The sequence below is a fragment of the Acanthochromis polyacanthus genome, chromosome 2 (genome assembly GCF_021347895.1).
Source record: "Acanthochromis polyacanthus isolate Apoly-LR-REF ecotype Palm Island chromosome 2, KAUST_Apoly_ChrSc, whole genome shotgun sequence".
In the NCBI taxonomy this organism is placed as follows: Eukaryota; Metazoa; Chordata; class Actinopteri; family Pomacentridae; genus Acanthochromis; species Acanthochromis polyacanthus.
In genome coordinates, this window is record NC_067114.1 from 13,433,700 (window position 1) to 13,452,286 (window position 18,587).

Here is an 18,587-nt window from a genome sequence, read left to right on the forward strand (position 1 = left end):
GTTCCTATAAATATCTCCCCCGACTCTGTCTATTTTTCCCTCCCTCCCTTTCTGTCTTTCACACACACAAGCAGTTGTAAATATTTACTTATTCTACATGCAAAAACACACGCTTAATATCTGCCCTCCTCAACTCCCTCTCTGTTTTAGTTTCTCTTCCGTTTCTCTGATCAGCTCTGCAAGGACAAGATAAAGTGTCTTCTCCTTCTCCTGCGTCGTCCCCCTCCTCTCCCAGCACAGCACCCATCCTTCACACCACCTTGTGGAGTCCAAACCAGGGAGGGAGATGCAGCACAGTGAGGAGAGCTCATCCTGCAGCATGAACAAAGGCGCGTTAGTGATTTAGTGGCCACGCAACAACTACTGCTGCTGCTGCTGCTGCTTGGATTTACGCCAAACGAAGGTTCGATTGGCCCAAGAAGACTGAGTGCCCCTCTGACCTGCATAGGCAGAAAGAATGATGGCAGGTGGAGGGTGAAAGGGGATAAAAAGTGAAAGCACAAGAATGGAGGAAGAGTGGGAGGGTGTGGTCTCCCCTGATAGGTGCACTCAAAACTCAGCGGGGCAGTGAAGTGATGATTTGGAGGGAAGCTCGGCCTTGACTGGAGCATGACGTGTACATCACTGCTCTGCTTTATTGTGGAGGTCCTCCTCCTGAGGTGCTGTGGCCCTGGTGATTGGAGATTTAAATTATTCAGGCTTTATCTGACAATTCACAATGCAAGATATAAGATTAGAGGAGACAGGGATGAAATGGATCCTCGTGGATCTACGCAGGCCAGCGGGGTGCCTCGCAGTAGAATAAATTGTTTGATGTAATTTTCTCGTCTGGGGAGCAGCAGGATTGAGTGAAGTCTAATGATCCTGCTATCAAACCAGCAGCCTGGCCAGCAGTTAATGGCAGCTCATATGTAAAGCCCAGGAGAGCCTTCCTCTCCTCCTCCTCCTCCTCCTCTTCCTCCTGTAATTGGTCTCCTGCTGCAGCTGGAGGCTCTGTTCACAGAGGAGGCGCCCCCTTGTGGTGGGCAGGGGAAGCGCGGACGCCGCGGGTGGTTTAAAAGCTCCGGCTGAGGAGGCGCTGCCCACAGAACCGAGGAGCTCTACAGCGGGAAAAGTTTACCTCCAACTACTCCAGACCACTTTCAGGAGGGACAACCTGCAGAGATGGCAACTCAAACGCAGCAGCCGCCCCACCTGCGCCTGGCCGAGCTCACCGCAGCGCAGTTTGTGGACATCTGGAAGCATTTTGACGCAGACGGTCAGTGCGCAAAGTGTCCGATGTGATGGGTGTAGAATTAACTGAGACATCAATTAGTGTTTTTTAAAAGCTCCGAATTCAATTGAGAGCAATTTGCATTATTTAAAATGAAGATTTTTATTTAAAATACTACAGCAGTTTTGTTTTCCAGCGAGAGTTTAATCATTCTGCAGCGTTTTCAGAATAATCCAGTGAAATCAGAAACATCATATATATATATGTATATATATATATATATATATATATATATATATATATATATATATATATATTCACTCTGACTAATTTGAAATGAATGCCAGCTTATAAGGAATATTTGTGATGTCACTGTTTTAGAAATGCACTCAGAAATTTAGTGCATCTGAGATTTTTGTTGGGTGCTATCACTAAAACATTTATCAGTATCACTAATGTTGTGACTTACTCTGCTGTAAAAAAAAAAAAAAGTGTCACTGTGGCTTTTGGGCTATTTGAGTGAAGTTACAGAGAAGAGTCTGGAAAAAGAGGGAGAAGAGAGTGAAAAAGGGATAAGAAAGAGAGGAGGAGAGGAGGAGTGGGGAGGGAGGCTGAAAGATTAAAAAAGAGTGAAAAGAAGATGGGGGAGAGGGAGATGAGGATGCAGAGGAGGGAGGATGAGGGAGGGAAAAGGTAAGAGATGGGAGGATGCCACAGTGGAGGGGTGTTTTCTCCTGGATCTTGCTGGGTGGAGCTAATGGATCTTACTGGGAATGAACTTGTGTGTGTGTGTGTGTGTGTGTGTGTGTGTGTGTGTGTGTGTGTGTGTGTGTGTGTGTGTGTGTGTGTGTGTTGTGTTTGTGTTTGCGCTGGTATCACACAACTACTGCTAGAAGATCCTTCATTAATGCATGAACTCACATTCCAAATTACACTCAAGTAAAAGTAAATAACAGTAAATAGAACATGATGTGTGTTAAAGTAAAAGTTCTCATTCTGCAGGCAGAGCACACCACTGATTACAAAATTACAATTACAGTAATGGACCATTATGACTGATACATTAACATATAAGCAGCTGCTTAACATCTAATGCTGAGCTGAGATGTTATGCTGTTTTGTTGTTAAATCCGTCACTCAATGTTTGATTAGTGTTTTAATGTTAACATGCTCAAACCTTGTTTTTTTCTCAGATTTTCTGTACCTGAGTATTTACATTATTTTCTACTGCTGACTCAACCAAACAACCAGTCTGATTACTGACTCAGAATTATAAATGCAATTGTAACGGTGCATTTTTAAATAAAATGCTGTTTCTTACAATTTAGAAGACCAAACAAATGAAATAATCAATAGATAATTAAAGATGAACATAATGACTGAAGCCATGTTAACTGGTCTGAAGTGACACAAAAACCTAAAGTATCTCAGAGTAAATGCATAACATCAGGTATTTACATGTGTGACAGACAAACTACATATGAGTGCTGTCACTGTCTCACTTTGAGCCACTCCAGCTTCACTGATTTTCATGTTTCAACTTCAATTGAAGGATTATTTTTGAGCCATTCAAAAAAAAAAGCCATGACCTACAGTTAAACCCCTTTAGAAACCTCATCCAAAAGACACGGTTTGATTTCATATTGACTAACGCTGCTGCAATATCCCACAAAGCCTCTACCGTCCAGCCTCACTGCAGGCTGCTTTCTTCTGATGCTCGATGACCAACAAGGCTGTTTTTGTGCGTATGCATGTAAAACTCAACTATGACCAACGTAGAGGTGACAGAGCAGAGGATGACCACAGCTAATGAGCAGCCACTGATGTTAAACACTGTTAAAAATCTAGTCTTCTGTGTCCATTCAGAAGACACATCATGAGCAAAACAAGCAATTAGTGTCACGACTGAGCATCTTCATCCTGACTCTGCAGTGACTGATGACATTCTAAAAAAAAAAAAGATTCAGACTTCAAAGGTTTCATACGTAATGAAATAATCCTGTCAAGATGGACGGTGGAGCTCTCTGAGTCATAGGTGGGTGAGCTGGTGTGCTCCAGCTACAGTAAGTGGCTTAGAGGTGAGTGGAGAGAGAGACAGGGACTTCATAGATCTGCATATTCTAGTGGATATCTAAACCATTTTAAGGCAGCATGGGGTTATTTCAATCTAAAAAAAACCCTTTTAAATAATTAACTTTGATACACAGAGATGATTTTTAGGGTCTACTGATGAGAGATTTTCAATCAGGTCACAGGGATTCTACGTAATGAGAGACAATGCTCATTATGAGTTTCACAGCTGTGTTTGTGTTTGGTGAGAAGAATCAGCAGATGGAGAGACTACAGATGGTGAATGATCAATAGCTAATTGATCCAGAACCTTTCAAAGCTGAACAACAGTAGGGATTTTTAATTGGTTGCATCATCAACTGCAGAGAGGTTAAAGATGGTGATTACTTCCCCACCGATGCATGCCGAATCGTGGCCTTAACTACTTTGACTACATTGAAGTTCCCTTCGGGGATGAATAAAGTGATTCTATTCTATTCTATTCTATTCTATTCTATTCTATTCTTGAGACAATGTTTTATAGCTTTGTCCGTCAATGTAACACAGTAATTTATATACAAACTAAATCATACTTAAAATCTGATCCACCAAGGTAGAACATTAACAAATGAGCCTCGTCAGACCCGGAGACTAACCAGATTTAACTGTTTTTTACTACTAGAATGAATCAGTCAAATGGTATAAAAGATTGAGCCTCTTTATAGAAACCCTAAACATACCAGTAAACACAGAATCCTTTGTCCACTCTTTGTAAAACAGTTCATTTCCTGGACGTGTTGCTTGATGGACTTCAGTTGACTAAAATGGCTCCATTGCATCTGCAGATTGTTTGTCTTTACCACAGCTGCAAGATAGAAAACTGAGCTTCACGGTCGACCAGACACAAAGAATGGAGCATATTTCCCTCTTAATCACACAAACAAAAACAACTCATCCACTTGAAGCGCGACACTGCAGCGTTCAGGACCTCATGTGGCCTCATCTTTGCACCTTTCGGGTTGAGAAGCTCAGTCACCCTCTTGTGATCTGTCCCTGGCGTGGCCCTGTTTCAGTCATTATGTGTTAGGCAGCTGAATTGTTTTTTGGAGGTGCCATTGAGCAATCAGCAATTGAGCTGTGTTTGGAAATGTTTTGTGAGAGACGGGACTGCATCTGCTCAGTGTGCAGTGGTGCGCTCCATGTGACAGCTCAGATTTGGATTGCAACTAAACTCTGGCAGTGAGCCCCAGTGAGCTGAGAACACAGTTACTTATGCGGGATTTATTACAAGTCACCGGATGTGAACGCAAACATACTTCAGATAATATCTTCTTTCCAATGTGACAGTCTCTGTTCTGTATTTAATCACCTTCATTTAATCTCTACATAATAGGAACATTAAAAGAGTGAACTGAACACGACATTTGTCAGGTGAAAAGGGCAGCTATGAGTAAAATATAAGGAGTGCTGTAACAGCACAAGATGATTAAAAGTATTTGGTACACTTTAATTGGGATCAGTCAGAGCAGGATTAGTTGTTTGGCCAGCAGTTACCTCCACTGTAGCAATTTGTAGAAAACAGTTTCAGTACCTTTGACATTGCCATGTTCTTGAATGTCAACAAGAACACACTTACACACACAAGTCTTGACCTACAGTGCAGAAACCACTGTGCACAATAAACTGTGCTTCTGGTCTTGCACATTTTTTGACATATGATGAAACATGGTCTGCCCAATACCTGCAAACACGTTTTAGTTAACTAAACAGACGTAATTTAACTAAAGCGTGTTTGCGAGTGTAACTGAGCCACTGGTCACAGAGTAAAACAATTCCAGTATGGAAGTTTTGTGATCTTGTATTTGATAGTCGTTCTCTTTAAATACAGGTACAGACACATAACTATCTGAGTAACTTCATAAGTGTCTGAATTCCACCAATTTAAAACAGTCTTTTCCAGTCATGCTATCAGAGTGGCTAAAAAAAGAACAACTAAATCTCAGTAAAAGCTCTCTAAAAAAAGAGCAAGTAAATCTCTGAGGAGGATTTCTCAAAATGTCAAACTACTGCTTTAAAAGGCTCTTATGTGGACCAGTAAGAACATATTGCATAGAAATGATCTTTGTCTATCTGCTGAGTTTAAATGATCTTGTGAACCTGCGGTTAGATAAAAGTATATGTGTAGTTATAACACTGCCTACACTGTTCTTAATTAAGCCCTGTTAGATACATCTGAAGTTTGAACTGAACATTCTCTAAGTTGAAACTAAGCATTGAATATAATAAAAATGCTGAAAGTGAGTTGAATATACTGTATATCGCTTTCTGCTTCTCTGTTTGTCAGTCAGTCCACTAACTATTGGACAGATTGCTATAAAGTATGCTCCAGACATTAATGTCATCCTAAACATGAAATACAACCACTTCAGTTTTTATACAACACTATCAGTACACCAAAGATTTTCACATTTTCTTCAGTTGCATGCAAACCTGATGACTTTCCCATCAGCATCAGCTGTATGCTGTTTAATACTGAGTAGCAAAAGCTAAGCTAAGATGGTTAAGATGATAGTGTACCTACAAAACATTGGTACGTTAACCTGTTGCTGTTACAGCCTCATGGAGCTCTTAGTAGAGCTGTTTCGTAAAGCTGGAACATGCAGCATTGCAGAAAAACTAAGGAAATTTTTTAAAGCTTACAACTGACCAAAAAAAAGCCCATCCACCTTTCAGGGTTCTCTCCAAAGTAATTTCTCTACAACACATAAACACTCAGTGTGTATGTACAGCTGGAGGATTAATCCACGACAGTGAGCGCTGATGGGGAGCAGAGAGCAGCGCATTAAAGCTACCTCATGTCTAAAAACACAAAAATAGGCTCCATCCAAAGGCTGATAGTCTAACATAACATGAATACCATCAAACGACACTTGTTCACAACGAGGCTGCAACACACACAGGCAGAGATACAGAAATGTGTAAACATGCGCTAATGAAATTGGAGGATGATAGAGATTACAGACACTTAAAAAAAGATTATCTGACATGTTGTAGGTTTAGGTGAAACAACAAAACGCAGCTGTGCTTTACCTGCCATTTGCACAAAATGCCTGCAGGTAGGCAGGTATGTAGTTTGATAGGCAGGTGGGCCGTCCAATCATCTCATGCAGAGCAAATGCAAGGATTGGACATACTTTTACAGGCCTGTTGCTGCCACAAATAAGAGATTTTTGTCAGGATGTACAGAGACTTTCAACAAATAAAACCAAAAAATGCCTCTGGAATGAATTGCATACACTAGCTTTAAACATAAAGCTCACATAAACAGTATTAGATCAGTTAATCAGTCTAAAAGTATGATTCAAAAGTCTTGTTTTTGTCCAGACTGTGGTTCCTGATAGCTGCATCAATTTTACACCACAATTAGTGATTTGAAATCTATCCTTCCTATATTTTCAGAGACACAAACTGGCACAGGTTGTTGTGTTGCTGTGATGTGTTTCAGCCAAAAATAAATTATCAAGAGCAAAAGTAAAGTAAAATTGAAGCGAAGGTGAATTTCAGGCTTTAGTATTTCATTTTAGCTTCTTTTGTTTCTGCATCCGTAGCTTTGTGCCGCTGTGTCGAGTTGTTTGTATCTAAAACACCCGCTCATCCAAAGCACAGATGGTGACATGGAGCACCTATGAAATACAGTGTGGGAGATGGGGGGGAATCATCAAAAAGGAAAGGAGATGAGAGGATAAGAGATTAAGAGATGAAGAAAGGAGCAGGGTGAATGTCTGCATTTTATTCTGTACATCTGTGTTTTGCTCTGAATCGAAATAATTTTTTGTGCGATAAAAGGCAAAAATCCCAAATCCTCCGGTCGGATTGTAGACAGATGGGGCTCATTCTTCTGATTAAAAAGAGAACGCTGAATGTTCTATATGTTAGGCTGTGACTTGCAGGCAAACCAGTGGAGTAAATTATTGTGTTAAATCATCCCCGGTCTTGTGACTGTCAAAAGAAGTACAAACTCAGACAGAGGGACAGAATGCCCCAATAAGCATCAAGCCGACTGCCCACTTTCACCCTCTTAGGCAAGAAAACGCTCATTATAGTGCTTACACTCCAACGGCACTTGACTCTTGTGGTCTGTTTCCTTCCTGCTGCAGCACGTCACTAAATCTCCACAGTTCTCTCCACAGCTAAATGCCAATTTGGCATGAATTCACGGCGTTCTGTGGGCTTGACCTTGTTTTTGTGTGTTCAGTTACCAAAGAGAGTTTTCAATTAAAAGTTTTCTGTTGTGTGGCGATGATATAACGAGATAATCTCCTCTCCTCAGAGTTACAGAGCATCATAAACATGAATAATAGCGAGCCAGAGTTGTGTTTTGACTAGTTTGCTGAATTCAGGGCTAAGCCAAGCAAATGCTGTTAGAAATGCTCAAACTGAATTAAGCCCAGATGTATGCATAGAAACTCTCTGTATGCAATCCTGTAAACTGCTTACTCTGGTTCAGTCCTGGAGAAGCTGAAACTGTACTGGCACTTGAAATTTGGCAACTGTTCCAAAATTTAAAGACCTCCAGTGACCTCTAATCTTTGATCTGATTCTTTAATCAATCATCTGAACGGTCAACAAAGCTCGAAGCCACTCAAACGCTTCACAACATCAATTCGTGCCAAACTAATTTTGCTCCTCTGGTGCGCCGCAGGAAACGGCTACATCGAAGGGAAGGAGCTGGAGAACTTCTTCAAAGAGCTGGAGACTGCGAGACGAGGAGCCGCCGGAGTGGTGAGTGGGAGCTCATCACCGAACACCAAAGTGACACGAGTGAATTTAGCGTCACATTGTGTCCGACGACTTTCACCTTCAAGCTGTTGTTTGAGAAGATCAAAAGGGACACGCTAATCACAACGAAGCATCCCTGTGTCATAGAAGTTTTGTTTAACAGCTACTAATGAGGAAGCAGCTGCACATAGTGATGATAAAAAAATAAAAAGAAATATTCAATCATGTTAATCGGAAACATGATAATACATGAGCACAAGTATTTTTCCTGTTGGTACTCCAACACAGAAACAACATGCAGCAGAGATTCACCCATTGTTGAACTGACTAGCTTTTGTTGATATTTAGCTGATATTTACTGTAGCATTTTTTTTCCAATCATATTGTTGTTGGTGTTATTGTTATTTATCTCATTGCTAATCTAATGAATTTAAAATTGGGCTGCTGTGGCTCTAATGCAGCTGCCTCTCTTTGTTTGTGGTCTCAAGCAATCTCCTGCCTACAGCACTATTTGACTGATCGCATGTCACAAAAAATATCCAATTAATGCTGAAGAAAAAAAGGCTGAATGTTCTCTTTTTTTCCAACAACTCAGCTCAACTCAACTTTATTACTTGTCCCTTGAGGTACATAGATAAACAAAGGAAATTTAAAGTTCTGTATTGGAGTTTGAGTTATTATAAATTTTGTTTTAAGTTTTTTCTTTTTTGCTACAAATATATGGATCAATATATAATATCGAAGGACTTTTGAAGACCATGGGATATATCTTGCATGCATTTTTATCAAAAAAAAAAAAAAAAGGTAATTATGTTTATTATGATCATGTATTTACAAATTCCATAATTGTTTATTATGGAAACAATCACTTATTGATAAAAAAAAATGACTGGATATCACTAAAATGTCATCTAAATAACTGTCTGAATTTCATAACAACCACCTTCTAATTAGCTAAACAGTAATAAAATGAGCTTATTCAAAAATAGTTTTGATTGTGTTCTTTTTATTAAGTTCAGATAATCATGACAGGCCTTTCTTTTTTGGAAATATATCAAATTTTATATGGAAAATAACAGATTGTATCTGTGTCCGAGAAATCACTTTGAACTAAGTTCCCTGTTACAAAAACAGCTCTGAAGGAAATGTGTTAATTCCAGATCACATGACCTGCTCCACATGATGTCATTTCCTTCTGAAGAAAAGACTCCAAGGCTTTCTCAGTTATTTAATATAAAGTAGTGTGTGAGTCAAGTGTGGATTTATCGCATGTCAACAGGTTTACTACAATATTTTTATAAATAACTTTCAATTTCAATTTTGCTCAGTTGTATATATGTGATATTTAGAAGAATCTTTCTGTGTAAATGCCATGTGGTGTTTGGTTATAGGCAGCCATGTTGATTTTAGTCCTGAAAACAGCAAAAATGTCAACTATGATACAAAAAGTCTCACAATTATTCACTGATTTGTATTTCAGTTCCACATATTGGTTATCTGTCAACACCTAAAGCACAATTATAGTTACAAACTCTCGCTCCACCTTTCTAAACCTGAACTGTAATTAATTAAACTGTAAACTCTTTTAGGCACAATAATTTTGTAGTGAAAATCAGCCCTATAGCCTTGAATATGAATCGGTCTACAAAGTGACCACAGGTCAATTGACTGCTATGAATTCCTAAACATGAGAGCAAAAAATAAATTAAATACAATGTCTTGCTAATACATTCAAGATTTTCAAGCTTGCCACATACGATGTGTTAAATGACACGGATTATTCATTATGTTGACAGGAAAGTTTAACACAAAGCTGAGTTGCTTTTAAAGCTGCTGTTGACATATTTTAATACGTGTAATTTGCTGTGCTTGCAGGATCCCACACATACTGCGTTCAAAGAAAAGATGAAGGAGTTCATGGCCAACTTTGACAAGAATGCTGATGGGAGGATTGAGATGTCTGAGGTGAGAATAAATTAAACCGGCCTCCTTTGGTAAAGACACATCAAACACAGCAGATCAACTCTCCATCTGTCTGCCTGTGTGTGACCTCTGGGTCTTCACAGAGAATCTATCTCACAAATATAGCGACTGTTAAAACAAATCCTAAATGTTTCTTGTCTTTATCAGCAGTGAGTCATTAAAGTAAAGCCTCTCTGTTAATAATCCTTCCGTCTCTTTATGTAGTTGGCTCAGATTCTGCCCACAGAAGAAAACTTCCTGCTCTGTTTCAGAGAGTTTGTTGGATCCAGTGCTGAATTCATGGCAGTAAGTTTATTTGTGTTCACATCTGTGTCACCTTGTTTGTTGACATGCAGCGTACACTTACATAACTCTATACATTAGATTTGCTCAGTCCGATTCTCATCCAAAGTCATACTTCGCCTTTTTCCCTCTCTGTTTCTGCTGGAGTCAAATATTTTGGACTTAAACTTGCTCGCCGCTCACTGATTAACCGTACTGAGCTGTGAAATTTCCTCCAAAATGCCTCAAGTCAGCGTGCTGTCGCAGTCCTTCCTGTGGGATCCATGTTCAGCTGCCCCACAATTCCTTCTGTTTCTCTGCCAAGTCAGGACGCCTTTTTCAAACAGTTCGGGTGTAAATTGTTAATTTAAAGCCTGCGTGCCGTCTGGAACTTAAACACTCTTAAAATGTTATTCTACTGGAAACTGCACAATGTTTGAGATTTAGATCGCAGTCACTCCTGAGAGCAAACTATAATTATAATTCAGAATATCTATGGATTAGTATTGTCAGTGACTAATATTTAAAGAGTATTTTGGCTAAACAGTTATCAGAATACTGTAAATCAGAGAAAATATCACATGTACCCTAAACTGGATATTTTACAGTCATAAAAAACATTATATTTGACTCACACTTCTGGATCCCACAAGAAAACCCTCATTTCTTCGGTGCTACATGCTGAAACAGAGAAAATGTTGACGCACCAAACGCCTGATCCACAGAGTTTTAAAATACTCTGCACACACACACACTTGGTTAACTGTGTTTTCGGAGGCTTTTCAGTGGTGTGATGTTCCAGCTGCTGTCTGTGTTAAAGCTATTCTCAGACAGCCATACATTATGAATGGAGCCCAGCTTTCTGCAGGGAAAGTCAGCGAGTGCTAGAGGGGTTTAGGTATCCATCTTTGATAAAGGCTTTGACTAATTCTATATTTACACTGTGTCTTATGACACTGCCGTTTCTCGCTGCCGCGGCCTTTGTGAATGTGTAAGTATTTTGTCTCTGTAGTTTTCTGAAAACGTCCCTCCTCTCGTGCAGGCCTGGCGGAGGTATGACACCGACCGTAGTGGGTACATCGAATCCAATGAGCTGGAGGTAAAAATCTGCAATGCACAGCTTTTAATGTGCAGTTTGAATTTAGATGTCTGCTTCTGCAAAAACATGCACAACTCATTCTCTTGCATTGAACCCATGACAGTTTGTGCAGTATGGAATGTTAACAATGTCCCTACACATGATAATTATATGTTTAGGAGTTTGTATAAAGACAGCATCATCTGGTACAAATAGTAAATATATGAATGAGTGAATGAATCTGCAGTAATTATTAGGAACACATCCAACCCTGGTTAAGATGATTAGTCTCTGTGTTGTGCTGTGGTACAATTGGTGCCAGTGTTTCTACAGACTGAACCCATCTGAATCTGCACATGCACTGAAAATTCTTGCTGTTAAATGTAAAACAAAACCATTGCTCAACTTGCTTTAACCCACCGGACTCTTAATTTTCACCATAGCTGCTCACCATCACTCATAATTGCTTTAAATAATCTCATTCATTACTGACTGTGGCATTTTCTCTCCTCAGGGTTTCCTGTCAGACCTGCTGAAGAAGGCGAACAGAAACTACGATGCCAAGAAGCTCAATGACTACACACAGACTATTGTGAGTGTTATGAGCAATGTTGGGCTTGTTATTCAAAAAAGTAATGCACTACTTTACAAATTGACTCCCTGTAGAGAGTAATCCGTTACTCTACTTGCTGCTATGCTTCTTCATGACTCCACAACGTCCTCTAAGATGCTTTGCCTCATTATTCCCAGTTATCAATAAATCATTAAATGTTCTATATGTGCTCATATCAGCACAAATCCTTTCACTATTATGCTGGGACTTACAAAAGATCTTTCTTTTGATGCACTTTAATGGAGTTTTACCTCAAAACCAACAGTAAGCTAGGTGAAAATCTGCCTAAAGAACACTTCACAGCAACATCTAATGGCAAAAACAAAACTCGATTGCATTTCTAAGAGAATCAATTTAACACCAGCAGCAGGCTGTACTGGGGATGTTGGATTGTTATCAATGTCCAATATGCTGATATTTTCCAACTTACTTTGGCTGATTGCTAATGTGGTTGCTGATATATGTGCATATTTTTACTTCACTAGACTGCAGAGAACATCGGGGCTTTCTTGTGGTGGAATTAACATCATTTTATCTTATTGTGACGGGTCAATGCACACATTAAATGCAATACTTTACAAATTTTCACTGGGGAATATAAGAAAACTAGTTGAACTTGAGTGTAAAACAGGCCTTGTTTATTTTTGTGCACAGAAAACTGTGAACCTAATCCTTCCCTAACAGGCTCGGATGATGCTCTGGCTGACGCCGTCCTGGCAACAACCACAACCAGAGCACATTTGACCTATTTTACAAGTTGCAAAACAAATAAATAAATGTAATCTCCGTCCACATGTGCACCCTCATGTCGGAGCTGCAGCGCTCAGCGTTAGTCAGCATCATCTAATCTGCCTTTTCATGTTTATTGTGGCCAATATTTCATTTAAAACTCTCTCCTAGAAACAGTAATGCATTAAAGTGTCACAGAGAAATGCAATGTGTTTACAGTTATTCATAGATTTACAGATGGATCTGTTTAACGTGTGTGTTTCTTCTTGCTGTGTAGCTGAGGATGTTTGATCTGAATGGTGATGGAAAGCTGGGCCTCTCCGAGATGGCGAGGTGAGCGTCGCTTTGGTTTCATCTGTTTAGATTGTAAGATTTTGCTGCTGAGATCAAACCTGACCAGCCTCTGTGTTTGTCACAGGCTGTTGCCTATCGAGGAAAATTTCCTGCTGAAGTTCCAGGTAAGATTGAGCTCTCAAACAGCAAAATGTCCCATCCGTCCCTCTGATGTAGAGAAGTCAGACAACACTGGAGACTCAGAGTAGTACAATTCACCATTATTGGATTCACTACAAGAGGATTATTTGTCATTAAGGTACTGAATGGACATATGGGGCATTGGAATTAGATATTACACTTTCTTTATAAACATAATAATCTCCTCTTATGTGTTTGGGAGCAGCTTTAATGTTGCATTAGATTGATGTGATCATTAAAAGTCACATAGTCCCTATTAAAGTTGTCTCTTTATACAAATCTTGGACGTTATATGCATCTCAAAATAAAAATTTCAAAGCATATACTTGACAGTTCATGGGGGATAAAGCCATCGGACAAGTCGCCAGTCTATCACAGGGTTAAAATGAAAATAGCTTATCATTTTGCACAGCTTCATATATATTACCCCCTACGACATGTCAGCAAAGAACAACTTAAGATCTTTATATACTATTAATCTTCAATTTGTACCACAGCGTCCGTGCGCCTCTGCATTGATCTCTTGCTTGTATTATGTCACGTATGTTCCCATATGTACATGCTGGCTTGTGAGAGCAGATCAACAGTTCCTTTTCGACAGAGGATTAGTCTGTCTCATGTGGATTAACTGAACTCTAGTCCCACTTATCGTAATCTGCGTGGATTAATATCAGTTCTAGATCTGGTGGGGCTTTTACCGCTCTCTAGAAATAACCACCAGTTTCTAACAGTTCTCCCTCCTCTCTCTCTTTTTCTTGCACACAGGGCATCCGACTCACCGTTAAAGAATTTGACTCCCTCTTCACCTTCTATGATAAGGTGAAACAAGCAGGTTTCTTTCTTATATGTACTGTGTGTGGCACCTAAACAAGAGTCTGCAGCCATCTGTGAAGCTGTACTTATGATTGACCGTGAATATCTGCTCTGAATGTCACGGTGATCCATTCCTTAGTCGCTGATATATGTCAATCTCATCTACAAATGTCAACCTCGCTGTGGTGGTCATGGAGAACTCAGAGGATCAAGTGATTTGGATTCATCCTCAGGGGGAAATGTCATGGAAATCCGTGCAGTAGATGGTGAGCTCAGTTGGGAGCAAAGTGACGGTTCACTGACTGACATCACTGACATCATGGCTGTAGGCATGGCAACGCCGGTCACATTTACACATTTCTAAATTTGATTGTCATGACTGAATACACACTGGCATTTAGTTATGCACTTATGGCTTCAAATTGATTTGTAGTTAAAGCCACTTTTCCTCACAAGTATTTGATAAATGCTCAGTTTGTAGACATGCTGGTGGCATCATGGCATTAAAGATGTGAATGTTAGTTTTTGATCTGGACTGAAGCACAAACAGCTCACGGACGTATTTATGGTTATTTATGTTGATGATTCCTAGAAGATGAATCCCAGTGTCTTTGTTGCTCCCCTGATGTTTCCTCAAGCACTACTGTGAGGTTTTAAATGAAATGGCTCAAGAACTATTGTGTGAATTAGATCTAGTACAAACGTTCATGTTGCCAAAAATGCTCAAATCATCAGAAATATGTTGCTCGACCATCTCTAAGTTGCTTTAAACTTTTTTTTGTCATAAATGACGGATATTTAAAACAGCAATTTTAAAATTTTAGATTGATTTGTCAAGTACTTTTTGAAATATATATATAGGTATATTTATTAGATATTTATATTTTTCTACATGAACATTGAAATTGGAGGTTATGTTTGAATGACAATATCTCAGGAACAATTGAAGATAAACCATAACATTTTCACTGTTATTTGTCATCATCTGAGTGATTGAGAATATTGGACAAGTAGATCAGATTATCTTTGATTATGGGCAAGTTGAAATTCGAAAAAAAAAATGAAGTCATCACAAAAAGCCGCATCTTTGAGTGCATATGAACAAAAAAATAGATGAACAACAAATGAGATTTTCTGAACCGTATGTGCATGCATGTAGCAATAATTCATACCAAAACATATCTAAAACTTTTAAATATGGAATAATTGGTTACAAGAATGATGAGGAAGTTATTTTTTGTTGAACTGATTGAGCAGATATGACGAGTTGTGCCAAAAAAAGAAAAGGGAAAAATTTGGGTGTCAAAATGGACAATAAAAAAAGATTATATTCAACTTCACAGAAGTAACTTTGTGCCAAAATCTATGTAAAAATGCATCTTAAAAGAGCAATTTCTATTTCACTGACAGTTTAGACAACAGCTGCTCTATTCAGATGGGACACAGAAGTATTCCACAGATATTGATCAAAATGAAAATACTGTTTAAGGACATATCTCTCACATTATGATTTAGTTTTCAACCCAGATCCTTCCTCATCTGCACCACAGAAAACCTACCCAGGATTTAGCCTGACTCTTTAACCCTGTGAGCATTTATTGTGCTATCCTCATTTCAGATGTGGATCATATATGGTGGCACCTAAACTTTGTTCTAAACCTGCAGTGATAAAAACCTATGGATTAACGCACTTTGCACAATGCAAGGACACACGCAGAGAAAGAGAGAGCGAGATAAAACAGAGAAAGAAAAAAACTGAAAAAAAAAATTCTTGGCTTTTAATTTGAAGCCAAAGCATTTGGTGTGAGGTGTAGGTCCTGGGATGAGGTGAGCCAAGCAGGGCTCTGAGGTTTCACAACGGTTTTCCAGAAAACTTATTTTTGAATTGAGGCAAATACAGTAACATCATTCTTCATCACTTCAGACATCACATATTCTACTCAATGCATCATTGAAGCATAGTGTCACATTTCGATGCATGAAAAAATGTGTTGAAAGTGGGTTGAATATCCATAATTGATGCTATAAAAATTTAATTCAAATTAGAGACGGTTGAGCAGAAATTGTACTAAAATGAACCTTTAGTGATTATCTGACTTTTCCTGTTGCATCATCATCAGTTCAGGCATATCCAGTACTGCAGTTAATGATTAAAACTTCAGACATCCACATCAGCTTCAACTATACTTTGTGTTTGGAGCTGCTTCACTAAACCTCCCATAACTACTCTGATAGCTGAATCCCTTTATAGAATCCTTGCAGTCTGTCTAATTCCAACCTCTCGTCGTCTCCTTCACCAGGATGGTAATGAGTATATTGATGAGCAGGAGCTGGATGCTTTGCTGAAGGACCTCTGTGACAAGAACAAAATGGTAATGAATAGTTTGCCCATTGATTGATCAGTTCAGGTTACCTTTCTGCTTTCCAAATATAGACCTGAGATGGTGTAGCTGCCTCAGATGCCTCTGCAATGTATGGTTTGATGTACCATCCATGGAGTGCTCTGTGTCCACTGACTGTATGTGTCTGTGGCAGGACGTGGACTCGACAGGGCTGGTGGATTACAAGAAGAGCATCATGGCTCTGTCTGATGGAGGGAAACTGTACCGCACTGAGCTGGAGATCGTCCTCTGCCGGGACTCCACGCTGTGACCTCCCTGCCTGGGACCTGCCACTCTCCCTGCTGCCTCCTCCTTCCTACCTCCTCATATAACCTGGTGCATGTGTGACCCTTAACCTTGACACCACTTAGAATGAAGACTAACGTGCTCCTAAAGCACAGTGTACTGCTGGCCCTGCTGTTTTAACTTCGAACCTCCTCTTAAGTTATTCTGCTTTTTTCTTTTCTTTTTTTTTTAAAACCCATGCAGTTCCATAGTGAGATAGCCATAGCAATGATTAAAGGAAAATATTGTGCATTTATTTGTTTGACTTCTCGTTTTTAATATGAATTTGTATTTTTAACTTGATCTCATATCTGTATGTACATGTTTTGCTCCCATTGGATTTGAAATGAACACTTCTGTTATGCAGCATTTTATTTATTTATTTATGTTTCGTTTACTATGAGCTTGTACGGTTCTATTGAATATATTACTGAGAGAATGAATAAATATGACATGACAACTCCTGCTGCATGTTCATTTGCATAGAAAAGCATCTAAACATTGTTTTGTCACATCTCAGCTATCGGGGGATCATATCAGCTGTGCCGCTGAAAAGGTTTGTTCGGTGTTTTCTCTTAGTGGCAGGTGAGACAAAGTAATCCCCCGGCAACCCCTCTGACTCTGACTGTCGCGTGGAGATTAAATCTTCAGTACAGATGCACAGACCGAGAGTGTTTTCTCCGGAGTGCTCCACCTTCACTTTCTAATCTCCTGGTAGCAGTAAGTGTGATGTCAAAAGAGCTTGTGCTGCTCTATTTTTATAGAGGACAGTCTCAGAGGCACTCGTAGAACTCGGTGCCACTTTGAGAAGAAGGGGGCGAAGGAAGACCTGCTGAGAGATGAGCAGTAAAAATACAGGAAGAAGGGATGATCTGCTCACTTCTATAGCACAGCATGAGTAAACACAGGCAAAAACTGCACTAGTAAATCATTTAGATATCTTTCTGTCATTCAGATGTGTGTATCTGAACCTCCACATCAGTTTTCTTCAATACAGAACTGATCAAATTAGCAAATTATGCTTCCTGTCACTCATTTTTCACCATAATGTCTCTCTTAAGATGGTGTCCTAGTTTTCTCAAAAAAATGCAGCTTTTCCCCCCACTTTTCTGTTTTTCTACAGTAGAAAAGTCAACACCACCCCACACACACACACATTTCAGCTTGATGGAACAGTCTACCTTCCATCAATTAATCATCAGCCCTTTCATCTTTAATTAAACTCACTATCTTTAAAGCACACCCCTTCATGCACGCCATCACTACAGCTGCACACACGCTCGCTCGTATGCAGAAAGAATGCAACGCCCAGTGCTTCCTTATGGCAAATGTTCAGTGGGCACATGAACACACACACATATATACACCCACAGAAGTAGAGAGGGGCACATGTGAAACAGTGAGCCACAGATCAAGCTGTTAACTGCTGACAACAAAGAAAAAGAGAGTTATATCCACCCTGATTCCTTCACACACATCAGTCCCACTCAGTGAGAGGAATGAGACAAGCAGATGAGATTCCCTGTTATTTACCCTCTGCACAGCTGCACACACACACACACACACACACACACACACACACACACACACACACACGTCAATAATTTTTTAACAGCTCTACCAAGAGGTGATTTTCCCGTCTGAATTTCTCGCATGGTTTCATGTTAATGAATGTTCAAATGATTCAATATCACACCAAAGATTAGATCGAAGATTAGAGAAATGCGATAAACAGATTTAAGCATCAGTACTTTTATCTGCTTTTCTTTCCCATTAATCATCTGACAGCCTCTCAGATTTATCTGGTGTCCCTATATATAAAACTGGAAATATAATAGTTCAGAATGGCTCCACCTGCAGCAGCTACAACACTAACATGCTGCTGACACACTGAGGATTCACTATCTATAATCTAATGATGACTTATAT

The 18,587-nt window shown here is 39.5% G+C and overlaps 1 protein-coding gene across 1 annotated transcript; it reads left to right on the plus strand.

The window, feature by feature from the left end:
- Nucleotides 1–1,050: 1,050 nt before the first annotated feature.
- On the plus strand, nt 1,051–17,118 carry LOC110959158 (calretinin). Its single transcript, XM_022205928.2, has 11 exons — nt 1,051–1,258; nt 7,965–8,044; nt 9,917–10,006; nt 10,229–10,309; nt 11,328–11,384; nt 11,878–11,955; nt 12,983–13,038; nt 13,124–13,163; nt 13,945–13,998; nt 16,293–16,364; nt 16,528–17,118. Exons 1-11 carry the CDS (start codon nt 1,165–1,167, stop codon nt 16,642–16,644), a joined length of 819 nt encoding a protein of 272 aa, XP_022061620.1. The 5' UTR covers nt 1,051–1,164; the 3' UTR covers nt 16,645–17,118.
- The last annotated feature ends 1,469 nt before the right edge of the window (nt 17,119–18,587 follow it).

What these genes read in the sequence shown, in the direction of transcription:
- LOC110959158 (XM_022205928.2), top strand. Translation starts at nt 1,165, where the DNA reads ATGGCAACTCAAACGCAGCAGCCGCCCCACCTGCGCCTGGCCGAGCTC. An exon ending in TCGAATCCAATGAGCTGGAG is followed by an intron (nt 11,385 to 11,877) that starts GTAAAAATCTGC and finishes TTCTCTCCTCAG; the next exon opens with GGTTTCCTGTCAGACCTGCT. An exon ending in GGCCTCTCCGAGATGGCGAG is followed by an intron (nt 13,039 to 13,123) that starts GTGAGCGTCGCT and finishes TGTTTGTCACAG; the next exon opens with GCTGTTGCCTATCGAGGAAA.